Source organism: Apostichopus japonicus, chromosome 18 (genome assembly GCF_037975245.1).
Source record: "Apostichopus japonicus isolate 1M-3 chromosome 18, ASM3797524v1, whole genome shotgun sequence".
In the NCBI taxonomy this organism is placed as follows: Eukaryota; Metazoa; Echinodermata; class Holothuroidea; order Aspidochirotida; family Stichopodidae; genus Apostichopus; species Apostichopus japonicus.
Window position 1 is genome coordinate 10,536,006 of NC_092578.1, and position 27,352 is coordinate 10,563,357.

The window sequence follows — 27,352 nt, forward strand, 5'->3', positions numbered from 1 at the left end:
GCTATTTTTTAAACAAAATCAAAACTATGCGAGTGCATGTCATAAGTTAGCCACGAACTATCTTCTACGGCATATTGAAAGCCTAAGCCATTGTTTATTTCAACACAACGCTCTCTCTCTACGCAAATCAGTGATGGTCTAACGTTAGAATCCAACTAAGTTCCATAGAAGCTAAACAAGTTTCGTATTCAATTCATTTAAGGGTGTAAGTATGTTTTAATGATGCCATTTTTTTCAAAGCGTTCGGAACTTAATTTAATTTAGTTTAATCCTTTCAATCCCGTTTCCCAACTGTCTAGCCTATGCCTGTTTTAAATACCAAACGAAATTTCGAAGTTTAACGAGGATGTTGTCCGTAGCCGATACCTCAGTCACAATTTGTTAACCTCCATAAACTGGCACATGTGCCCTAACACTCTGTACATGTAATTGTTGTGTAGACTACCGAACTGTACTATATTTGTAGTCGACGCTGGGCATATACGTATTATTATTTATACTACAGAAGCATACGGAACAATGGGCTTCAGCATCATGAGCTATGTGGTTAGCATCGATATTCGCTAACATTTTCTCCGCATTTCCTAACGATCAGCTACCCATGGCTCCCGGGAATCTTCAATCTGGTGATTTTAGCTGTCAAAGAAGTAAACTGTCATCGAAGCCGTATCCTTTGCGAAACTCAGCTTCTCGCAATTGTGCTCTAAACATGGAGGTTTCCAAAGAAACGGACACTCTCGAAAAAGACGAGATGGAAAGAACGCTTAATGGCGACTCTGAAAACAATCCTAGTTTGGATACAAATTGCAACAAGGCTGCCACCAAAGGAAGGTATGAAGGTAACGGAAACAGCAACGAAAGAGACAGCTGGAATACAGAATACAAACTAAGAACACAGATTCGAAATTTGAGGTCATTATCTGTACTTCATCTTGATGTTATCGATCAACAACATCGCCAACTGTCTGCTCGTGATAAAGAATTGTCGAAGGTTCGAAGCGAAAAGTACACTGTAAGTATTCGGGTATGGATGGCATGACGTCCTTGGCCTAACCCTATCAAGTACCAGACCTAACTCAAAGATTAAACTCTGCAAACGTGGTGCTATTTCAAGACCTAATGTTACAAGTTACAATCGTAACTTATTGTGTAGCCTAAACGACAACCATGTACGCAAATTCTTAACTCGTTGTGTAGCTTTAGTATGCAAAGGTCAGCAGAGGTCAAAATTTGGCCTAGTACATTGAAACTTGATTTGAAGTTGAAGGAGAGGATTGTGTCAAATTAAAAAAGTTAAATAAGGCACAATGCCTAAGTCTTGCCCCATACTTTAGACTAATTACTTTCCTTTAAAGTAAATGGTAGTAAAGGCACTAATGTTCTTGTAAGGATAGTGGTGATGAGGATCTCAAAGTAAAACAAATTATGTTCTCATGTTGTATAGTCAGTATTGCGAAGTTCGCCATACTGCGAAGTTCGGGCACCCTAAGAAATACACGATTTTCACCATGAAAACCTACAGGAAGAGCCAAATTTCACCAAAAAGTACGAAGCTACAGTTATTTTCTCTCCAAAATGACCCGTGTGCAAGAAATTACTTACATATTTGTCAATAAAATGACGAAGATCTATGAAGTCTGTTATAATTACTTGAAAGAGCAACAGCGCCACCAATTTTTACCAGCGCCACACTGTAGGTTGCGTGGCCGAAATTCGCAATACTCTAGCAAGAAATACCAGTTCCACAATCACGAAGAATCTTCTTGGAAAACAACGTGAAAACAGTTTGCAGGAAAGAAAGTTTGGCCGTGTATCGTACTATAACAAAATTCTCCCACCATATGAAGTATATTTTCAAATGATTTATACCAGAAGATTTAGTTTTGGGGTGTTTTAAGTCTTAAGTGGGCGAACTTCGAAGTCACCATCCTACTGTACTACCTGTTGCAAGTTTGGCCGTTTCAGTTAGAAGACTTTGTAGATTGCCATTGAGAAGTGGTTACAATTTGACTTACAAACACAGCAAGTACAGGGTCTGTCAGTGCAGTTTCATTACAACACAGTATGACAATAGAGGGGAAATTAAGTTAACAAACACAACCATACTGAATGTATGAGCTTGTCTACAGTGTAGTGTGGTTATTCATACCACACTGAACATTGGATATTGGTAGGCTACAACAAATTAGCTAGCCTAGGCCAAATTTGTTGCAGCAAAGTAATCTTCTGCAAAGTGAACTTAGTCCCACTGTCCCAGAGAATAACAGGCCAGACAACATGCAGTATCTCGTATGGCTAGATCTGGTAAACCATCAACTTGAGTATTTACTAACTTCCAAACACACTGTAGCAGCAAATCGTTTCAAGGTTCAAGGACTGTAACATGTTTGTAACAGTAAATTTTAATGTATGTGAAAATAAGAGTGACATTGCCTTTACATACTGTCATATAGTATCATTAATGCTGGTCTTATAGTATTAGTAATATACCGACAGTAGGCTATCACCAGGGAGCTCAATGGCAGTTCTGGGTTATTACAGTATTAGTATAATGTAGTAACCATGTAGTACAACCTTTGTGACACATAGGGTAATTGTTTTGTTGGCTTGAGCTACGTAGGCATTGTGCAACGGAAGGCCTGTCAATCACTATAGGATATGAATATTTAGCATGTAACAGTGATTACCAGGAGAGTTCTTATTTACGCTCACAGTTGTGTTAAATTGTAAGATATTTTGGACAGCTCACTCATGAAATATCCTCTCAAACGACCAAATGCAAACACTACATGCATTTGGGGCCATACAAAGCAAATTTAGGGTACAATCGTCATGGTTTTGTTAATCACTTTTGGCAGTGCTGAGAGTGCAATACCCTCCTTTAAATTGGACAAGTCTGTAAAGTATGGTTGATTACTTTGATGATGTGCAACACAGGGCTCCCAAGTATGCCACACAATATTCATAATGCAAGACACTCAGCCAGTACCGGTAAAACTATTCAGCACTGTTTGGTGACCAGATATAAACCAAAATATAATAACCAATGTCTGCATTAAAGAATATGAACTGAGCATAGCCCTTTTTTCACCTTTTTTTTTGTTGATTTGCTTTTATTGGCTCTTGGACATTGATAGCTGATGAGGTACAGTAGTATATTTGATTTTTTCGAAGTGATAATTGAAAAATACTAAGAAAATTATTCACTTTCCAAATACATAACCCAATCAGATATCTGATAACTCTAAGGGATAGCAATGCTGAGAATGTGACAGTTTTGAAGAAAGAAAGAAAGATAAATTTACCTCAAACTTCCTGTTGAAATTTTCACACCTGGGTTACCCTAACATATCTTTGGCCCTGCATGTGTATTGCCATTCTTTTAATGTGTGGCATAGGTGGGGAGTCCTTGTGATTTGCAACCGGTTAACAAGCAGTTAACAGCAGTTAGCCTTAGTATAAAGCTGGTAGCCTAAACCTCAATTGTTGTGAAGGTAATCGTTTTTTATAAAGAATCTTGTTCAAAAGTTGCCAAAGTAAGTACGTAGTACTAGCCTTGTACAGCTGCATAGGCCTACAGACATTCAGCTTTATAATAATGGCATGTAACAAATTGAAGAGTTGTCGCTCTTGTTTGATCATGAATAGTCTAGTGAATTTCAATAAAAAATTCAGATGTCAGACTCGGAGATGTACATTGCCAGCATTTTCTCCAAAACTGAATGCATCAGAAAATACAATTGATATTAATGCAATTCAAAGCATTGGATAAAGAAACATTTCATTAAATGTGCACCTATATCACATACATGTGGTTGCTTACTGTTCACTTTCACAAAGTGTTACAATTTCAAATATTGCATCATGGCATGGTCAAAAAGGAAGCAAATTCCACCAGCAATAAGGCTGAGAGGAAAGAGTGGTTTCCATTTGATCTCAATACATACAATGACAATATTTAGATGATATTATGTTTGCTTGACAGGGATGCTGTTTGCCACCAATTTTGTCTATTCAATGTTGGCATGGATTCCATAACATCTTAAGATAATTTTTCAGTATAGTATGTAGAGCAATTACAATAACTCCTATAAGTACATTTCAGACATTGTTACTCATATTAGATAGGCACCATTGGATACAACCTGGAAACCACCTTGGTTCATGCCTTGAACATGTGTGAGAACATTCCAAAACATACATGCTGGCATAAAGCAATGGTTAAAGAAAGGATCTTTGTATACTGTAGGAGTGTAGGGACAGGAAAATGTTGTTAGAGACAGGTATACCCTATCTAACCCTATATCTAACATATAGTCTACTACTCTACTGTATGTTCCAATTTGTTTTGGCCTTCGCTTTCAAAGTTAATCCTTGTCAGGCTTGTTGGTACTTGCCGTAGGCAGGCAAATAACCTATGCAGTCAACTTGGCGTGTGTGTGTATATGACACCCTAGCTTGTTTACACGATATCTCAAGAAAGGTAAACTCTGCAGTTCTCATATTTGGCATGTGACTTTCCCATAATTGGTGCAATAATGCTATTGTTTTAGGTGGAGGTCAAAGGTCATTTGGGGTTAGCATCTCAACAATGCTGTATCTCCGGAACCTGAACATCGAAGGAGCTCATATGCATTTTAGCATAGCCTTAAGTTATGTACTAAACTGTAAAGTTTTTACAAAATTTGGTGTAGGTCAAGAGTTCATTTAAGGTCACCAAGGGGGTCAAAACTTGAAATCCTTGTAAACACGATATCTCAATATAAGCATATTTTGCATGTGGCTTCTCTATAAATGGTTACAAGAACGCTATTATTTTGGGTGGAGGTCATTTGGAGTCAGCAGAGGGCAAAATGTGAAAATATCAATGGATCTCATCAGGTTAACAATTACAAATGCAAATTCAGCTCTTTGTTGATTGCTAATCATATTGCTGGAAGTCTAAACATAAAGAAACCTGTGCTTTTAGTTATTATGCACATGCTAACATTGCTGAAAGTGTTTTACTCATTTAGGAAGTAAAAACTGTTCCTGTGGAAAGTGAGTGTGTGGCAAATGTAAGTTTCAGACTTGGTTGGTATACAGTATCAATATGTATCATGATGGATGTGCCTCCAAAGTGATGATATCATAATAGTCATGCATCCAATAGTGGGATGAGATCCGCAATTCCATGGATTGCCTACAGTACTTATTTACATTTTATCCCAATTGTACTTTGCTCAGTTGGAACAGCGTCTGGAACGTATGCAGAGGAGGACCAGCCTTGCTGAGAAAGCTGTACGTGGCCATGGTCAACCACAGGTGGATAGGACAACAGATTCACCCACAGCAGCAGTGAAAAGGTTTTTTTTAATTGTTTTTTAATATTCTTTCAAAGGTGTTACTAATTTCTTCTGTCTGCTGTTAGAGCTGTTTGTCTTTTCAGAAATTAATGTCTGGCTTCAATCAGGTATCATGAAGCTATATGGCCTATGAAGGTGGTGGCATTATGCAAATGTAGAAATGGAATCAGAGCATAAATTTCTTCTGATTGGAGCAGGTTGTCAGTCAGCATTAATTCAATACTTGAGTAAGCATTTTGAAAACAGAAGAAAACATATTGGTCAACCTGTTAAGGTTCAGTAACAGGTAATACTGAAAGTAAGCTTGCACGGGGAAACCGGTTTTAGTACAGAAACCAGTTTTTGAAGACCGAATTTTGGTACTATATTTTATTTTAAGAAAACGAAATTGGAATAGCAAATACTGGTAAAAACAAAGATAAAGGTTCCATCCATTTACTGTTCCTTACTGTACTGATCGTTAAAACTTGAAAGGTACATTGTGCAATCCACAATACCACACAACGTGTACAGCCTTGCACGCAGCCGGCCCAGAACAAATGCCTAGCAGTGAGAAAACATTTAAGCAGGGCTCTGTGAGTTGGACAACAAAGATGCCATATGTAATATTAGACCAATCACAGTCCATTTTCCTATCCACCAGATATACCTGGCATCAGGCTTGAGCCAAGGAATACTATTGGAGTAAAAATGTTGCATATATGGCTGGAAATTACAAATGTTGCTGTTGGATAATTATTCTTTGTATGCTAATAAATTTTTTGGTTTAAAGTTTCCTTTCACTACTTCTTCTGATCAGTTATCAGACAAGGCGTCTCTCAGTTGGTTGTTAGTTACGTTGCTGAACACATGTTTCCAACTTTAACATAAACAACTTATTATCTTTGCCGACCTAATGCCCGCTTTTGCCAGCGATATTGTTCAACTTGTACTTGAAAGTGTAGACAGTAAATTCTCTTCACTCCTTGAAGAGAAATTTATTTTACCACCTGCGAACATGGCTAGAGCCTTGTGCAATTTGGTACCTTCAAACACTTTGTCAGCCACTACTGATTTTATTGGACCAATCATATTGTAAAGCAATTTTGTTGACGATCTTCAATTGGTCATAACAGGGTCTACATTTGGCCCTAATCTCCGAAAATGTAACATCTTAATAGCGTCAATAGGGGTAGAGCAATTGATTGTATTTTCTCGGGAGGGGGTATTACAATAACCTCTACGTTTAGGAACACTCTCCATCTGGGGCAAAAAGTTTTTGTGTTAACAATCGAATGCAATTTTATCATCATTAGCAGGTTAAACAGTAAGCAACCGACCGAGCAAACCCTTCCTTAGTTAACAGAAATTTTGAGACGACTGTTAGTAATTATTTACTTGTGCTGTCATTATCAGAGTAGTTTTCTAGCTTACAAAGTCATCTGGTGATCGACATGACTGTGATTTTTTTCTGAACATGAAATTGAACGTGAACTTTGTGAAGTATAGTAAACACAAGACAAAAAATATGTGTACATTATGTTAAAACTTTAAGAAAACATACCAGTAACACATTTCTTTTCAACATTTTTACTTCAGTTAAGTTAACGTGGGTAATAAAAAAGACAGTAACATTTCTTGAATTTATTCTCCTTATTTTACCCTTTACTGCAACGAACTAGCTTGGACCGCTGTTGGTATAGCACAAAAAACAGCATCTTAGTGATTGTGACACCTCTATCAGAGATTTGGACGTTTTTAATGCAATTCGGGAGGGGGGGAAAAAACGGTTTTTGAGCCAGATTCATTTTTTTGGCTAGAAAAAAAAAACGGTTTTTTGTTTACTCAAAACCGTGCAAGCTTAACTGAAAGAACCTGAAGGAACTGCTTGCCCTTCAAAGTCATAATCCACTCTTCACCAGATTCACTCAAAGTACAGTACAAGTTCAAATAATGGTCTGTACACAATCTATGAAATTTTGTGTTCAACCAAAACATCACAAAAAGCATATCACTTACCCTGAAACATTGGTTCTATTTATTGCTGTAAGCATAAGGAAGCCTGAGGTATAACTCAAAAAATATATGATGGCTAAAATAAGTAGAGACCAATGGTAATTTGCTGAGGTCAGCAGAGGTCAAAGTCTGAAACCTAAACACAACTGAAGAAGGACAACTAAAAAAAGATTGGATGGATTTCATATTTGGTATGAAGAGCCATCTTAGTATAGGTTTCCTAGTGTTCCTTTAGTGTCAAATGTCAATTGAGGTTATCAGAGTCTGAAAACCTTGTAAGCACAAGAACTACAAACTATTGTGGATAAAGCTTATTACATGTAAATGATACAATAGGTTGCACACCTTAAAGTCAATTATGAAAGTTGCCAAGTGAGAACCCTCTTATTAAGTCAGCTTCTCAAGAACCAATTATTGCCAAACATTATAGTAAGACTGTTTAGTTTTTGGAGTTCGTTTCCCACTTATGGCAGTTACACCAACCAACCAAGTTTTATTCAATCCTTTAAGTAAATTTAATTACTTGTTTTTATGAAAAAACCACATTGCTACTACTACTAATGAGAGTTCTCAGAGGTGCAACACCCATTAAAAGGGGATTTTTCTGCTACCCTTGTGGTGTGTAAACATACTGAAAGTACAGCACCCTTTCCACGATTGAGGTCAGTGGACTCTCCCTCTAGCACCAATCTGTATGACCCTGTGAGATCCCTGATTAAAATTAATTGATTTGACATCAGGACATCTACGCAATAGCAGCTCCCTGGTAGATGAAAGACTTTCTCCCCATAATGTGGCAGCATATGGTGGCAGTTATGAATTTACTTCAGAAATTTTCTTCTACAATGCTACTGTAGTTGTAATTTTTATAAAATGGCAAAGAAACTATTGGGACTGTCCTCACTCTGGTTTCAAGTTTCTTCCAAACTTGCAGAAGAAACTTGGCAAAGCATCACAAAGCATATGGGCTTCCTTTTTTTTCTAAATGAAACAAAATGACCAACCTGTTTGAGACAGCAAATTAACAAAGTAATTTATGTTGAAGCCCATCAAGAAGGGCAACTTTGTTTTGGTGGTATTCGAGACTAATTAACATTAACTCCTTCGTGTTTCTGTGTTCCACAGAAAGGTCGATAGTATTGCACAGTCATCACCTGCTGCTGTAAGAAGAAGCCAGATTGCAGGGAAAGAAGATACTCCATCAAAACAACTTAAGTTTGACCAATTGCAAGACAGGAGGCGATCAAAGCAACGGAAGGAGGAAGTAAACAGAAAAGGGAAACTTAAGGCAAAAGAAGAACCCGGCACAGATGAAACTGAAAAGTTGAATGAGGGTAATAACTCAATATAACTTAACAAATACTGGAATACCAGCTTGTCACTTGGTAGCTTCCCCAGTCAACAAGTACTGAATATGAATCAAGTCATTTCTCACAAGTAGTAATGACTACAAAAATTAGTTCAGTAAGCTTAATAGCATATTGCTTTTCCACATTTAAATATGCAACTTAAAAGTTGGTGACTTAATACACCATCTTTCCCCACAGTTTATATGCATTGTGAACTGACAACACAAGAAATGTTTCCTTCATTTATGAACCATCGTAACTCTCCATTAAACGCATGTTAGACCAAAGCAGTTCACGCCTCCACTAAAACCTAAGAATAAAACCTGTCATTTCCATAGCATCTTCAGTATTGTAACTAAAGATTTAAAACTTGCATCCCTGGGATGCAACATTTCAAAAAGGCACTCAGAAAAACTTGTATCACTGCAGTCTGCCATGAAAAAGTGCATTTTAAATTTTCCTCTGTACAGGAACAAACAATAATGGCCCCTGACGGCACATCAGCTCGTTCAAAATGGAAGCATACATATCATAATAAGTCTATAATGTGCATTTAAAAAATCAATGATATAACAAACTTGTGAAATGGGAATTACCGTGTAGATGAGTTACTACATGTGCAGGCCTGGACAGCATGCAATGCACACTACTTTATGGTACGACTCCCTTGCATAGCATGTGCTATATATGCATATGCCCTGAACATTGAAAATAATAAAGAAACTTAGTGACAAGACATCCGTAAAATAGTGCGATTTTTGAGTGATCAACGTTTAATTTGAGCTGCTTACTGTTAATGCTGTAGAAGATTTTATGTTTTATACTTACAAAATGAATCCAAAGCCTGCATCGTTTTTCGTCAGTTTGATGGCTGGGAAATATAAATAAACTTAAATATTGGTTTCCAGAAGTGTGTTTGGAACCTCCTACTACACAATTCGTTGGCATTTTGTCACCAGGACCATGTCTGGATGATTTAACAGACTCCCAGAGTATTAGCAGTGGTTGCTAACAAACTATTGTCAACAGGCTTATACTGCAGGATTTACCCACTGACCAAGAAATCAACAGAAACTTGTTGCAACATTCACCAAATTAACTTTCCATCAAAATCTTCAGAATTAGTGTTTTGAATATAGGCCTACATTGTATTCTGTGTTCAACAGCTAATATACTTGTATACTACGTGAAGTATGTACTAGGTTTACCGAAACTTTTCATACTCTTTTTCTTAGGATTGACCACTTTGTTCACAAATACTTCATATTCACATATAAGTATTCTTTTGTGAATCTTCATACCTACTGTACATTGCACTCAGTTTATTCATCATTTTAGTGCGGATAAGGAAGATAATTTGTTAATTTGTAAGTTCGTTCTAATTTACCCTGTAGAGAAATCCCAAGAGGTGAAAGATGATAAAGAAGACAAAAAGAAAATGCTGAGGTTGGAGGACAGATTTCTCTTCACAGATGTCCTTTATCCTACTCTTCAAGATCTTAGGGTGATCCTTCCTGATCCAGATCTTCCAAACAACAGTGCAAATGTAGAAGGTATGATCATGTTTGTTCCAAACATTTAGTTTTATGAACATTGAAGAGATGACATCTGTTATGATTGTGGTGCATTTGTTATTAATTTACGAGTGAACAGGAACACAGGAAACTGAAGATCAAACGTACAGTTCTGTCCAAACCATTACAGGCTACAGGATTTTACTTATTTACTTCGCTCCTCGCTTACCTGTCTCCTCACAACCTTAGCACCTCATTCTACCGTGCCTATAAAGTCCTGGTAAAATAATAACACTGTGCGCCCTCTATGACCGAACCCCCCCCTCGGTCACTCCTCACTACTCATTCTACCATTAAAAGTGTCTTCACGTGAATTTCTTGTGGATATATTTCCCTTGGATTTCGTCTTGGTTTTCTTTAGCGATCTTTGGAAGTTTCTTTCCTCGGATTCTTAGGAGTATTGCAGTCCTTTCCAGCCCGATAAGTATCCTTTTTTGTTGAAAGGGAGGGTTTTGGGGACTGTTTTTATTCCTAGTGCGTTTCCGCCCTTAGGTTTTTTGCGGGGGTAGCAGTTCCGCGAACTGCCTAGGTTTCCCGCCATTTTCCCTTCCCCACGCTATAGGCGTGTCGTTGTATTTTCATGTTCATAGCATGTCTACATTGTATTTCTATTCACGATTCCTTCTTCTATATTTCGCTCTCTCATGTTCTTTTTCAGCTTGTGTTGATTTTGTTAGGCCACTTCGTAGCGTTTTTCGTATTTTGCCGTTGCTAGGTTACGCTACGTACCTCTACTCACCGTTATGTACCTCCCGTTATCTCCCGTTCTCTTGTTAGTTTGCATTTTTCCGTAAGCTTAAGAGTTAGTCTTTCCTTAATTCGAGCGTTTTAGTTTGTCTCGTAACCAGCTAAAGCTTTTTAACTACTCGATGTTTCGGCCAGGCAGAACCTGGGTCGAACACGATTTGTGTCCTAAGTGTAGAACCTACACCAGACGGGACCCACGCCTGGTCTGCATAAATTTTTCGCCAGCCCAGTGGCACTAGATAGACCAGTGGCTTACGAGTCTAAGAAGCAAGCTTTAGGGCAGGCTGGACTTGATTCCTTAGGCCATCGGTGCCCCAGAAAAAGATATAGGAGAGACAAGAGAGAGAGAGAGAGGAGGAGGGAGAAGTGGTGAGAGAGGTGGAGGAAAGTGGCCAGGAGAGGGCCGAAGGAGAGGTGGAGAGAGAGAGAAAGAGTACCCCTAACGGTCCCGGCGACGTCCGGTTGATTACGGCCAGAGGGAAGGGCAGGAGCAAGGCTCCCGCCAAGAAAAGACCTCTTGAGAAGAGGCACGGCTCGGCCGGGCTAGAGGCAACGTCTCAGTCCGGGTCGCAGCAAAGAGTACCCCTAACGGTCCCGGCGACGTCCGGTTGATTACGGCCAGAGGGAAGGGCAGGAGCAAGGCTCCCGCCAAGAAAAGACCTCTTGAGAAGAGGCACGGCTCGGCCGGGCTAGAGGCAACGTCTCAGTCCGGGTCGCAGCAAGAGAGACCCATGGAGCGCGGGCTACAGGCCACGGAGAGCTCGGGTCCGAGAGAGAGAGTACGACCGAGGGGTCGCTGAAACGGAGCCGGTCCCATAGCAGGCTCCGGGAGCCCGGGTCCGGCGAGAAAAAAAAAAAAAAAAAAAAAAAAAATCCCACCGGAAAGGACAGAATGTCCGGGTCGAGGAGTACCGGCGTGGTGGTACCCGGCGTGGTACGCACACAGAGACGGGCTCCGGGAGCCTGGGTCCGGCGAGGCCCCGGGTCCGGCGAGACCCCGGGTCCGGCGAGACTCGAAGGGAAGGCAGAACCGAGGTTTCACTCCAGATCCGAGACCGCCCCCGGAGCCGGGAACCAGAGCTATACAATCAACTGCTGGGTCCTCAGAGATTGGCTCCGGAGGGCCCGGGCCCGACGAGAACAGGGGCGCAGGGGCAGAAGCCCGGTCCGCAGATCTCCAAACGGGATCCAAAACTGGTCCCGAAGTCGGGAGCCTACGAGAGTAACAACATTTACAACTGCGACATTTACAATAACATTTACAACTACAACAACATTTACAACGAGATTAACAACTGCTAGGCCCCCAGAACGGGGTAGCAGGTGCAGAAGCCCGGCCCGCAGACCCCCTAACCGGAGCCGCGGCCGGTCCTGAGGCCGGGAACCGATGAGATTACCAATGCCGGGCCCCCAGAACGGGGTAGCAGGGGCAAGCGCCCAATCCGAAAAGAGAACCAGCCCCGAGCCAGGTTCCCACGGCAAAGGGAGAAATACCTATCCCCAGACACCGAACACAGACATCGGTGCCGAGGAGCGATCGCAACCCCTAGATTTCGGGGTTACAGAGGACGGTTACTCCCGCTTCCCAGAATAGGGGGAGCGTCCCCCCCCCCCCCCCCGGAACTAGCAGCTTGAGCGGCGACGACAGGTTCGAATCATTTGCGGGAAAACACCGCTACCACTACACATCCCAAATGTGTGTTTATTTATCGAGTACCTGCAGACACTCAGGGGTCATATTCTCCTCGCTAATTATACTCCTCTCTAATCATAATTCATCGCCATTTGCCTAGGTTAAAATCTTACTTGTGTTTAAAAACACTGTCGTTTAAAACACTGGTGAACCCACTTCCAGAACATGTTAAAATGCGTAAGACTGAGGGGTTTCAAATCGGTTCTCATGACGTACAGTATTCCGTTTACTTTAAAACCTTGGCAAACTGCTAGGAAGAGAACTTTCTCGAGACTTGGCAAAGTGCCAGGAAACATAACGCTCATAGATCCTTGGCAAACTGCCAGAAAAAAAAAAAAAAAAAGGTACAACGTGGCACATTTGTTAAGAGAGGAGGGGGGGCCAAGCAGCCACCTGGCTTGACACGTGTAAGCTCAACTTTTACCGCAACGAGCTATCGACTACGTGAGCGATCCTATGGAATAAGCCTTTCTTCCTATTTCTTTGGTGAATTACCAAGACAAACGCGTTAGTAAGTTGAAAAAGTGGTAGGATACAACCCCAGCAAGTTACAAGCGCTAACACGCTCCGAACATACAGCATGCGCTTCATGAGCAATGTTCGATGTTCCGACATCTTAAGCAGAGTTGCATTTCGTAGCACCTGATGGCCTAGTCTTGACTAGCCTAGGCGCTAGGTGGTTTCAATAGGAAGCTGGAAACCTTTACTGCACTACGAAATGGACACATCTCGACAGGAAGAGATTTGAGAAGTAACGGGTACGTTATCATAACATTCAATACGTGTTTATTACGTTAAATGTGGTGTTGATAAAACGTTGACATAAGATGTCTATGAGATATTACGTTATATTAATGTTATATTAATGTCTTAACGGAAATTGTTTTGAAATAATAGCCCCTAAAGGGTTTCGGTAACATATTTCTTACACCTCTAATAACGCTATCATAGCAAAAGACTAAACATTTAGTAACGCCTTTGTGTTTGCTGAGTAACTCCCTGGACTCCGTTAAACAGCCAGGATTTATGAGGTGGAATTTCCACAAACCCACCCTACACATCCTCTGTTGGGAGTTTGTTCCTGGTGAGTAGGGCTGTAGCTTAGTTAGCTCAGTGGTTAAACCCGGTGCCTTCCAATCAAAAGGTCCCCGGTTCAAGTCACCCCAAGATTAATGTATGTTGTCCAGTTACAGAGCTGTTGACAATTCATAGTCATGGACATTAAATATGAATGTACGAGACTGACTTTGGTCAGCTTGCGGCTTTGATAAGCCAATGAGGCTTCTTCACAAGTTCCTACTTGCAGGATGATCTAAATTACATACACAAATACATACATATACTGTAGTTGTAAACTGTAGTTGTAAAAGCCACATAGCAGCTGTAGCATTGATTAAGACTCTGATGAAGCAAACTATCCATTCAGTACTCAATTTTTGGAGAGCACTGTGGTCAAGCAGTGTAGGCAGTGTACTGGTGATCTAAGGCTTGCAGGTTTTAGTCCTGGCCAGATCATTCTGTTGTTTCCTTGGGCAAGGCACTTTATCTCCATTGCGTCTTTCCATCCAGGAGGGATTTCTCTCTGTTTAACAGGTTATTTTTGAGAAGGGTAATATTGCTAGCGCCTCTGGCTTCGTTATCGATAGATAGGCCGGCGCAGTTCAACCCTCAATATTATTATTAATATTATTTTTCATGGAAAGAACCTCCATGAAACCTCCCTACAGGGTACAGCTTAGGTCTACATCATCAAGGCAGTACTTTTCTTCAGAGGTTTTCTGATTGCAACTGGTTGATAACTAAAGGGGTCATCAGCGGTACTGTGGTACTGCAAGCAGTACTGCGAGTGCTGCTGTATTGCAGGCGCTAACAAGGTCATCATACAGGCCACTGTCCTTGACTTCTTTAGCAGCATATACAGAGAAACCACTTTCCTGCACCACAGTGGCGTCAGCAGGGCAAAGGATCGGCCTCAACACCCTATTTGCAAAGATAACCAGGTTTCATGTACTTCCGCCTCGCTCTCAGGACTGTGGGGTTGGGGCTCTCTGGAGCCCGCCCAAGTACAGGGCACTTTGATCACCATCCTCTCAGACAACACGATGGTGGTGGCATACTGCACAGTAGCTACATCAATAGACAGGGTGGCACCAGGGCAGAGAGACTGTGCCGTCTGGCATGGGAGACCCTCACCACAGCTGCAGAATCTGGCACGGCCCTATGGGTCTCCCATATAGCCAGAAAGGAGAGTGTGAGGGCCGATGCTCTGCCCAGGGGACAACTCGACCCCGACGAGCGAACCCTTCGCAAGGAATATGCGGTAGGTTTTTCCACATGTTCGGCATACCTCTGATAGACCTGCTTACGACAAAGGGCAACAATGGGCTGCCCATCTTTTGTAACAGGCGGTCCCACCTGCAGCCTTCCACATAGCGCCAGGTCCCTGCCTTGAGACGGACCAGAGGTTTAAATTCTTCCCCCCCCTTTGGCATGATCAGCCAGATACTGAGGAAGATTCGCAGCTCCAAGGGTAAATTCATCCTAGTGGCTCCCTCCGGACCCCGGGTCCCAGGCCGCAGGTCCCACACGCAGGCCCCAGACGGGGACGTCTGGTTTTCCAGACGGCTCCACGCTGGGCATTAGCCCAGACATTGACCAGCTCACCAAAGGCATGGCTAATCGCCGTCCACGAGTCAGACAGTTAGCCCCCTCTGCGGGGCTCTCAGCAGTGCTGCATGCCCTGGCAGGACCGCTGTACGAATCAACGGGGAACGCTTCCCTGGCTGCTCTTACAAAGAAAACACTCTTCGTCATTGCGGTAGCGTCAGCGTGAAGGAGTTACCTCCAAGCCCTAACAACCAAACAGAACCACATCAGATTCGAGGGCCATGGGGCGAGGACGGTTCCAGACCGGCCCTTATTGCCAAGAACCGGGCCTTGACTTTCTTGCCCGGTGACATTTTCTTTCCGGAAATCAAAACCCTTTCATCAGTGGCTGAGGACAAGCGATGGTGCCCAGTCAGGGCACTGAAGTGGTACTTAAACAGGACAGAGAAGTTGAGACAAACAACCTCCCTTTTCATCCTGCCACGACCACCTTAAACAGCAGCCGCCAAGGATACCCTATCCCGATGGCTAGTAGAGATGATCCGCCCGTTCACGATGGGGGGATACCCGGCCAAGAGATCACAACATCAGTGGGGCCTCGGCTTCCACAGCTCTCTCTGCCGGTATCCCGATACAGGACATCCTCAAGGTGGCAGCGTGGAAAACACCAACTACGTTCGTCGCCTGTTACTTACCGGACACTCTACACGCCGAGGCAGCTTTTGGTAGCTCGGCGATGCGAGGTCCGGTTGGTACTTGGTCCCACCCCTCGGGCCTCCCACCATCGGGCAGTGCCACTCGGTGCTAAGGTTGTGAGGAGACAGGTAAGCGAGGAGCGAAGTAAATATTCCAAAACTTACTGGTTTGGATATTTACGAGTGACGAGCTTACCTGTCTCCATTCCCGCCTCCCTCCCCCGAGGGGGTGGGACACAGCCGGACGGGGGAGCAGTCGTTCGACTAGGCTCACGACTCCAAGCACAACACCAGATAGACAGAGCCAACAACTACTAAGAGTCACCGGCCAGGTCTATCGGTGAGGGTAACTTTGCACCCTGTGTTTTTCATATGCGTACTCACCTAAGTTGTCTTAGGGTTAGCAAGTGTTGGGCCTTTACAGGATGAGGCTCCTTGTTAGGAAAAAGGGGTAGTTTCGCCTGCAGGGCTCAGGAGAGTGTCCCCCCCCTTACCCGCTGCGGCGGGGAGGATTACACTCTCCCTGCTAGGAAGGCATCAGTGCCTTTTGTTAAGGGCTCACCTTTGAGAAGTTTAGTCGACGGGAGTCCTTGGGGGTGGCCAGAGGATTCTGGCCACCCCTATTTCGGTGACCGTGAGGCCACTTTTAAGGAGTGGTCTCATGAGTAGTGAGGAGTGACCGAGGGGGGGGTTCGGTCATAGAGGGCGCACAGTGTTATTATTTTACCAGGACTTTATAGGCACGGTAGAATGAGGTGCTAAGGTTGTGAGGAGACAGGTAAGCTCGTCACTCGTAAATATCCAAACCAGTAAGTTTTGGAATTTCTGTTGGAAAAGAAAAAAGTTTCTTTCCAAAAAAAAAAATTATGGGAACTTTTTAAGTTGACCATTGTCCTTTAAAGGGGCATGCTACATGAACTGTACCTTCCACAGTTCCCCTTTTAAATTTGCATCTGGCAATATAGCTAGATCAAAGAAGACCTTTGCATTTAAAATTTCCAAAAGGACTTGGATTATCATACATGAAGTCTTTGTAGAGCCTTTGATTTTGTGCAGTCGCCATATTGTCATGGGAAGTTTTTTGCCAGTACCAGGGTTCTGTAGTTAACATCATATTACAACATCTTGTTTTTCCTTAGTACCTTCTTGGAGAACATCTGAACCAACAACTTGTCAATCAGCAGATGAAAGTGAGGTAAGACTCATACAAGTATTTGATCTAATCGCTCCTATGGGGGGGAGGGGGTCGCTCCTATAGGGGGATCGCTCCTGTAGAGGGTAGGGGGATGAGAAAATGTATTTTGTTGGTCAGTTGAGCCTATCTCAGCTTGCTCAGTTGCAATAGCAAAGGTTGCTATGTTAAAAGTAAATGGTCCCGAATAGCGCATCATAGGAGGTCACCCATGTTAGGGTGAACGGAAGTCCATATCTGTGGGAGGGGTAAAAAGTTGTCAGTGTTTGTGTATGTGTGTCCTTACATCTGCAATATTTCTGTCAAAAACTCCTAAATGGCTTGGGCGATTTTCATCAAACATTGTAGGAAGGTGCCTCATGGTGGTAATTTATGTCGCAAAGACTCTCAGAACGAGAATGTCAAAGTACTATCAAAATATGTGGTTACTATGGGTCATAGGTCGAACTAAACCAAAAAGCAACCTTTTGCTATAAATTCAAGGTGAAGTATAGAATTGACTTTCCAACATTTACAAGTGTAATAGATTGGTACCAGTTTAGCTATCTGGAAGGTTACATTGGTAAATGCTGGCCTTTTAATGTGTGCTGCATACTTGCATTCTTACCTGCTACAATGTATTGGTAGTGAATGTAAAGTGCCAGCTAAAACAATCCTGGATGAGACCTGTTTTGTGAAACAAGTGAATCTGAGAAATGGAAACAATTTGAGCAGCACTGAGCTTGAAGCAGCTAACTGTAGCAAGAACCATGTTCAGCAACTTTCAACTACTGTACACTAGGCATTTTAAACCCACTCCAACTTGTGTCAATTACAACTAATCTTCCAGCACAGTTGTACAAAGTTTGGTAACTGTGTATAAGAACTGCTGTCTGGAACGTAATGGAATATATACTTGTCGTTTGGCTGACCTGTTTGACTAAGGCCAATCACTTTTATATTAATATCACATGAGAAAGTTTAGGTTGTGTAGTATTGAGCTTTAATTGGCTACAGTTGAGTTTTTGCTACTACTGTACTACTGTATGTGGAAGTTTACCAGTTACAGTATGTTATTGAACCCGATTGTTGGTCCGGCACTACAACTGGTACTAAGTTGAAGTGGAATTGCTGATATGTAGAAATTGAACTCTTTGATAGCAGTTAGTAGTGTGAATTCCCTGCTACCTGACTAGTAATGCTTATGTTTTGTAGGTGTAATACAATTCAATCCTTGCATGATCATTATCAAAGGAAGTAGTGTATTTGTTATTGAACCAGGATATGGAGGACGAGGATTATGATAGGAGACACTCCAAAATGGAGTTGGAGGAGAAAAAGAGGAAGCGATGGGATGCACAGAGAATTCGAGAACTTCGGACTATTGAGAGAATGGAGTGGAAGGCAGTTCAGAAAGAAATGGCAAAGTGGGCACACATTGTCACCACCTACAGTCCTGAACCAAATGATAGTAAGTTTTGTAATATGTATTCCTCTTGTTTATTTAGCATTCCTAGAAGATCTGAGGTAAAAGACCAACTTTTAATTAAATGCCTTTCTGTAATTAGGATGTCTTAGCAAGACTAGTAATGTTTTAGATGTCACAGTTGACACATTGGCAGATATTACTTCCTATAAGTTAGTTCTAAACTGTTTTCATTACTCTAGCATATATACTTTGCACAAGGTTCATTGTTGTTTTTCTACCATGCTGCTTGATCTTGTTTATATTTTGTCGTACAGTACAACCATGGCATTCCTCGTAGATAGGATACTATCAGTGTGTGTGTGATAACAATTTGTTTTTTTTCTCTGCTAATAACTTACATTTTTGAGTTTATTGGTATAGCTATGACAAGCTTTGTATTTTCTGCTGTGTGAACTGGTTCCTCTCCTTGTTCTACTCGCTCACATATGACATGACGCTGTAATGTTATTCTTGAAGTTTTATTGCATTAAACTACTGTTAATTCTTAATTTCTTTTAATAACAGCTAAAAAGATTGAAGTCTCAGAATCCATTCCAGTAATTGCATTTGGTGCTCTTGTCCCAAAACCCAAAAACACGTAAGTCTGGTGTGTTTGTGTTGCTGGTTTCTGTTTATTTCACTAAACGAACGATTTTCAGAACTGTTTACCATTTAATCTGTCCTATCCAACTAGGTCTGTCAGCAGTCTACATGCTTTCCAAAGAAAAAAAGTTGAAGTAGGCTAATGATAGGCCTATACTAATGCATGATGTCTGGTCTAAGTCCATTAACAACTGATTGAAGCTATAACTCCACTAAACATGGAAGATAACTGTGTGTTTCTTTCCCTGTTCCTTTCTTGTGTGCCACAGTAAGTTACACAACAATCCTGCCTTTGGCTTCTGAGCTGTAGCCATTGCCTTGGCTGCCAGATACCTGTTACTAGGCAAATAGTCCAAGACAACTTTAACATGCTCAGACCAATTGTCTTTACCCATCACAATGGTACCCTGAGAAAGTATTACAACACGTAGAAACCATTCCTTCATGACACAAATTCACTGCAAAAGTGAGCGATCAGATCTTTTACCAGATTGGGCTTTTCACTCCTTAATGTTTGAAGAGCTTACAGTTTATAAACGAGTTTACATATCTCAAGTTTTTGCCTGTTTCATAACAATTTTTTCAAGTTTGAAGCAGTTTGGCTTATCTGTCATATCTTATGGTTCAATGGTGGAACAGAAGTTTTGATATAAGTTTGAAACTTTTTCATTTTGGCGGCAGTAAGCATACGGGATAGTCAGAAGTCCTTGATATGGATATACTAAGACATTTTGTACACAAAATCAGTTTCAATGAGAATATGTCATTCTCTATCATTTCTTTGAAGAAATTTTTTAATCCTTTGACCACAACTTTGGTTTCGATGGCGTATGTGTGTGTGCTTTTGTGACGCCCAGCTTGTTAACATGATATCTGAAGAAGGGAAGGTTAGACCAATTTCATATTTGGTGTGTAGAAGTACCACATTGAGTAAAAGAAGCTTATTGTTTTTGTGGAAGTCAAAGGTTATTGGGGTCACCAGGGGGTCAAATTGTGAAAACCTTTTAAAATAAGATATCTCAAGAAGGTAAGCCAGGCCAAGCCTCATATTTAATATGAAGGTGTATTACATTGATTTCAAGAAACCTATTGATATTGGTGGAGGTCGAAGGTCATTTGGGGACAGCAGGTCAAATCGTGGAAGCCTTATTAATATGATATTGCAAGAAGGGAACCTTGTACAAATCTCATATGTGGTTTGTAGATGTACTGTATCAAATTTAAGGAGCCTGTTATTGCTTTTGCTGGGGGTCATAGGTCATTTGAAGTCAACTAATGCCAAATATTTACTTAGCACCCCTCTAACCTGTCTCTCTACACTAACACACCTTCCTGAACATAATATCGCAAGGGAATCTTGGACAGATCGCATATTTGGTATGTAATTGTACCACATTGAGTACAAAAAGCCTAATGTTGTGGGTGGAGGTCAATGGTCGTTTGTGTTCACCAGGGTCCAAATTGTGAAAACCATGTTTCACACAATATTCAACAAGATCAGATGTCATATTTAGTATGTTTATGTAACACATTTAGTACAAGAAGCCTGTTGTTGAGGTCAATGGTCATTTCAGGGCAGCCTGTGTCATAGTGAACTTATTGCTTGTCACATCACACTGCTAAGATCAAGTATGTTGTACACCTTCACTATACATTACGTCAGATTCATGGAGAAACTGCTCATGTGACATCATTGAAACCACAATGCATTTTTGCATTCTGGTTTTTTTTTTTTACAACCAAAGTGGCCATTTGGTACCAGTGTGAATTGGCCCTGTTTAAGTGGCAAATTTATGTGTTGAATTATAACACAGAAGATGTTTTTCCTCACAAATTGCTAGGTGGTAGGACTGACTAGCTGTTTAGTGGAAATGTGATTTCTGTAATCATGTGAAACCTCTTCAGCACTATATCATAGAAACCAATTGATTGACACTTGGTATATTATCACAGAATGTTAGAAAGAGAGATATAACCGTTCATTGTTAATTGCTGCTAGTTGCATAAGTTGTTAACCTTTTGCTGTATTTCAGTACTTAAAAGATACTATATTGAACAGGAGGTTGATATTTACAGTAGCTTTATTATCTAATGATTGATTCATAGAATTAACTGCAAGTGTCCATCCTTTAATAGGCAGTTGTGTTAAGCATCAGATTGTGCATTAAGAGGGAATATAATGGAAAGGTGGTTCATCTAAAGTTCATAGTTGTGTCAAATCAGTCATTTGGTGGCTGCCTGCCCACAGGGGTAGAACAGTTTGCTGAATATCATGTGAGTTTGCTAGAACTGCCAATATCCCCATTGATGAGCCTTTTCCACAAATTTAGCCATGCATCCCCTAGGGTTGCCCTCTGTACTCCATGCATATCAGCTTAACACTTGCCTTCCGTCACCTATAAGTTATTTCTGTGATTTTTGGGATAGTCACTGCTCAACCCTGTTTCCCACTATTTTTCAAAGTAGGCATTGAACATGCATAGTGTGGGAACAAATGAGGTATTTGGTCCAGGTCCTGCTTTAGGGCAGTAATGGGATTAAATGGTGTAACTCAGTGGGTAACACCTTCAGAATATTTGGCATAGTAGCACTTGTCATGTCAAATGTTTGCTGTAACGTGAAATTTAACAAATCTGTGAAATTGGAAAAGAGCAAATAAACTTATGGCTAGAACAGGATCAAACATTAGGGGTACTTGCCGTGTGCTCTACCATCTCAGCTATCCAGCCCTAGCAATTTCGTTTGCCATATCTTTGCTAACTTTCTTTGCTGTATTCCATTTTGTGGATATTTTTTCATGCAGTGTGCCATTGTTCATGTACTTATATATACATGTAGTTTAATATAAAGACTAATAGATTAGTTAGTTCCTCAAATGCAACACAAGCCTCAATGGGATGATTTTTATTACCACCTACAACATTGTTTACAATGAAGTATGAATTTGTTAAGTAAAAATGGTGTTTAATGTCATCGAAGGATGCCATGTTGCCCAAAAGAACATGTTTGGAGTTATTAGAATTTATTAGAATTAAGGCCTTCACTCATCATCACTTTAGCCTTAAAGGAGCATTGCGGAGATACAAAATATTTAACACTGAATATCTCAAAAGCAAAACAGCAATTGAAACATTACCAAGTCCAAACACTTGCTTGTGTTTGGTTTCTTGCTGCAAATGTCTATATTTCAAAAGTTCACCCAGAAGGACTCAAAGACCGCCACAGGGTTGTTACATAATAACCAGTGCCTATAGACGCTCCTTATGAAAGAAACTAAAACATACCAGTGACAAATTCCAACCAATTTGCACATCTACTGTTGTAGGGAATATTCACAATCACAAGCAACTAACTAAGAACAATTCCTAAAGTCAATGGGTTGAGCAACTGCAGCATTGCTGCTCTAGTTACAAAAATATTATGGAGTCAAATCTACTTGTGAGCAGTTTTAAGTGTGCACTGTAATGAACATTACATTTTATTTGGCTGAAAATAGTATTTAAAGCAGATTTGCTCTTTTTTTACTTTGGTAAAACTTATCAGTAAACATTGATGGTTGATGATGTATTATAGGTCGACTTCCATCAGCTTCTGTTTTCATATATGATTTACAAATAAAATAAAAAGAAAATGCAAAAGATACTAATCCCTCACCCTACAAAATGATGAGTAGCCTAGCAATACTACACATGAAATGTCAAACGACAAAAGAAAATCCCTGAAAGTTTATCATTTATTATGCAATGGTAACCTACAGTAGGTTGTGGTTAACTACCCTTTATTTGGGATCCTCTATGTTGTAAATTGTCAGTTTACATTTAGTAAGAATTTAAGGAACAATCTGAAAGGTGGTTATAGATAACGTGTATGCTGGTCATCCTCCTGCCCATGAGTTGTAGTGTGTGAAGGTTGTAGTGCTTGCATCTAAACAGATCCAGCATTGTATATGCTTATACAAAGCTGACCATTAGTTTACTGTGAGGTCAGCACCATTAGTTTACTGTGAGGTCAGCACCATTTGTGCTCTAGTAAACATTTTTTAAATTTTATTGCATTAATTTTATTTTTCTATTTCTTTTTCTACTTTCTGTTTCTATATGGACATTTAATATACCTCTAAAAATTTTGTTTTTGTTGTACACAGAGGGTTCTATCTACCTTGGTTTGATCTAGCTCAGAAGGAGAGAGATGAAACAAGAAGACAGACCAGAAGTAGAGCATCAAAGAAGTGAAGACTTGACTGTTCTGTGTTGCTAGAGTAGTTATTAGTGCATTCTATGATATGTGGCAGGAAGGTATCCAGTATGGAGTTGTAATGGCTTGTTACTAACATGTATTTACAAAGTAAGAATTGTTACAACCATGACACCGTTTTTTATTCCTGGCAGAAGGCAACTGGAATCTATGCGATGGTCATAAAGTATGTATGTGTTTTATGTAAGATGCCTTGGATGGCATGCACTGTAACTGAAAAAGTAGTTGAAGAATAGTCAGTAGAAGAACCCTTTTGTTTTTTGGAGGTAGAACTAAGATTTTCATACTTGGCATGTGGATCCACCTTGATTAATACATAAACATTAATACAGTTTGTAGAGGTCAACAGCCATTTGAGGTCACCAGAGGTAAAGTCCGAGAACCTTGTAAACACTATAACTCAAATGTACATGTCACTTCATACATGGCATGTGGATCAAGGGTTGTGAGTAGGACCTTATTCTTTTCTGTGGAGGGCAAAAGTTATATGTGGTCAAAGTCTTAATATCTTGTACAGTGAATACAATAACTTCAAAAAAAACTTTGATGAACTGCATACTTGGATGCACCTTAATCAATGCAAGAAACCTATTTGTGTTTTTGTAGAGGTCAAATGCCATTAATGATCACTTGAGGTTGAAGTCTGACAACCTTGTAAACATGATAACTTCCAGAGTTTGGATGAACTTCATACTTGGCCTGTGGTTACACCTTAGCCAGTGCATTGAACTTAATGTTTTTATTGAAATTGTAGTCATTACAGTCCAGATGAGGTCAAAGTTTGAAAACTTTGTAACATGATTTATTCCCATCATAAGGCTTGGATGACTTCACATGTAATTTTATGAGTACATGATCTATAAAGTTTTGTGGGGAGGTCAGAGGGAAATTGAGTTCAAAACGTGTAAATCTTGTATGCTGTGTTACGTTAAATGTCACATACACTTTGCAAGGTCACTAAGTATCTTGTCTGTGTGATTGGTTGCTTACCTTGTTCAAGAAGGAGTAACATATGTAGTCAAGTTGTGTATGTGTTTGATGCTAGCTTGTATATCTCAAAGATAGCAAACATCACATTCTTGACATGTGGCTTATGTATTATGAGCACAGGAAACACATTTTGGGGCATTGAAGAGTTTATCTGAGACAGGAAGAGGTGGAATGTGGAAATCATTCAAGTCAAAAGTATACCAACCTTTTATCAACATCTCTTCAACCATATATCCGATTTAGTTCATTCTTGGTATGGTGATGTAACTACATGTTCATGTTCTTTGCAACAACAACTTTTACCTTTAATATTCATGGCGGGTTGGGCTTAATGGGAAATCATCAAAAATAGCTTGAAAACACGAACACAAGTTGAATAAATGTCATACTTGGTAGATAGATGTCCTATGATGAGTAGATGTGCACTATTGTTTTTGGTTCTTATATTAATGGTGGGCAGGACTTACCATAAAGATTTAAAATGTCAATATCTCTGCAACTGTATGTCCTATTTAGTTTGTACTTTGTATGGTGATGTAACTACATTGTATATGCATGTTCTTTGCAACAACAATTTTTATCTCATTAAGATTCATGAGTGAGTGGGGCTTGATTGGAAATTGTCAGCTTGTAAACATTAAATAATAACAAACACAAGTTGAATCAATATGATATTTGGTAGATATATGCCCCATGAGCAGTAGATGTGCCCTATTGTGGTGGTTCTCATCTCATGAATATTAATGAGTGGGTGGGGCTTAATGTAAAATTTGGTTCAGTCTGATGTGGTGATGTTGGTACATAATAAGCAGATTTTCATGTCACGTCTCCAACTTTATGTCATTAATATTCATGAATTTTAAACAATGGCTTTTTAACACAAGACAAGAACCAAATGTTCCATGATTTTCATCCTTGGCACATAAGGTCTGTCACTCTACATTCATACAACCAACCGTGTTGTTTTTTGTGTGCATATCATTAATATCAATCAGATACCTCTGAAATAGTATATCTAATAAGCTTAATACATGTACTTGCATCATACAATGTAAGTACATAGACAGATGCTTATGAGATCATAAAAGTTGACCTCATTCATATTCATGCATGTACCTGTTTTTATACGGTGTCTCTAAAAAGACTTTGTCAACATGATAACTGATTCCTGGTACCTTCCTTTATATGTTGCCTCATTAGTCAATAGATAATACTCTTCATTTTTGTGTGCACAAGTTCATGAATATTAACATATATGGCTTACCACACTATGAATATGCTTTCATAACCACTAAATGTTTTTGTTTTCTGGTTTCATCTCTGGCTTGCATTATTATCTCTGAATTGTTAGCTATAATGGTATGTCTCTGATATAATTTGTCCTTTCCTCATCAATGACTAGTCACAAACTGTTAAAGACCATATTCTGGTTTTAATGCCTAACTGCATAGCAAAATAAGATTACATGTTCAGTTTCTACCAAGTAAGTAGATGCATACTGCTAACTATGCATTTTAGTGTGGCATATTTTGCATATTCAAAATGCATAAAAGTTTTTTGAGAAAATTAGGGGACAGGTCAGCTTAATCTGTAATGTCTTCTGCAAGTGTCACTTCAAAGTGATGAATGAGCGACACTAAATCTTTGTCAGGCAATTGTTTGCTGTTGTATAAAACATCCAGTAACAATTTTGATAAACTGATAGCAAAGTTGGACCATTTCAAGCAAAGGTGTTTCTTGATTATCATTGCTGGGATTTGTGAAATGCATGTAAGTCATGTCTCTTCTAGAACATATTGTAGACTTCATGATGCAGCAGTTACACAATCCTAGCACATCTCTATCTCAAAGGATGAGAGCTGTTTTCATGTTTAATCTCTTTTTTAAACTTGAATACTGTGGTTGTAAGAGTAGATTCAATCCACTGGTATATGTACTTCTATACTTTTATATATATATATATATATATATATATATACTTGTTTTCTGGTGTGTTTGTCTTTATTAATTTAATACATGTCTGTCATACCACTTGCTACACATTGCCTGTAAAAAGTGGTAATTCTGTGTATATTGTCAAAATAAAAATGCATCAGGGGTGCACTCTGTACAATCATAACACTTGCGTAATACACTCTCATTGACAGTTATACAAAGCCATATAGTTATGCATTCACACCAGTATAATCACTGTGTGGATCTGTGGTACGGCCTTCGGTCTGTGACACCAAGGTCTGGTGTTCGATTCCTACCTTTGCGTCCCAAAAGGACAAAACTGGTCATGAAGTGGAATTTTTTCTGGTGTGTTTGGTAACTGCAGAAAACAAACAAACTTCGTACATACGTCTTCAGGGGACCACTTCCAAACCAGATACTACAACCACACCAAATTCTTTAGAAACCAGAGATATGAAATACAAACCAAATTGTTACACCATGTATAAGTATGTATGTATATGTATTCATATATGTATTTGTATGTATGTTTTTATATGTATATATATATATATATAAGTATGTTTCTATATGTATATATATGTGTGTATATATATATATATATATATATACATATATATATATATAATTGAAATCGTAGTGAGAAAATCTGAGCTGATTGTATGTCCACTGTATGCGTTTGTCACCTGTATCGAACAATACTAGTTCTGTTTTGGTGACATATTTGCCTTGCTCTAGAAATCAAACATGGTGCTAACCAACTCAAAATCATTTGTGATTCCTAAAGCCGGATTCTGAAAGAGATACTTTGAACAGACTTTTGTTAATGAAATGGAGGTTAACGACAAGTTTATATAAACATATATATATATATATATATATATATATATATATATATATATATT

General features: G+C 39.9%; 1 protein-coding gene across 1 annotated transcript; it reads left to right on the top strand.

Moving 5' to 3' along the window:
- The first annotated feature begins 333 nt into the window (after nt 1-333).
- LOC139958678 (uncharacterized) lies at nt 334-26,604 on the top strand. The gene is made up of 8 exons (XM_071955943.1): nt 334-1,012; nt 5,227-5,345; nt 8,466-8,674; nt 10,084-10,242; nt 17,145-17,200; nt 18,458-18,647; nt 19,170-19,242; nt 23,392-26,604. Exons 1-8 carry the CDS (start codon nt 542-544, stop codon nt 23,477-23,479), a joined length of 1,365 nt encoding a protein of 454 aa, XP_071812044.1. The 5' UTR covers nt 334-541; the 3' UTR covers nt 23,480-26,604.
- The last annotated feature ends 748 nt before the right edge of the window (nt 26,605-27,352 follow it).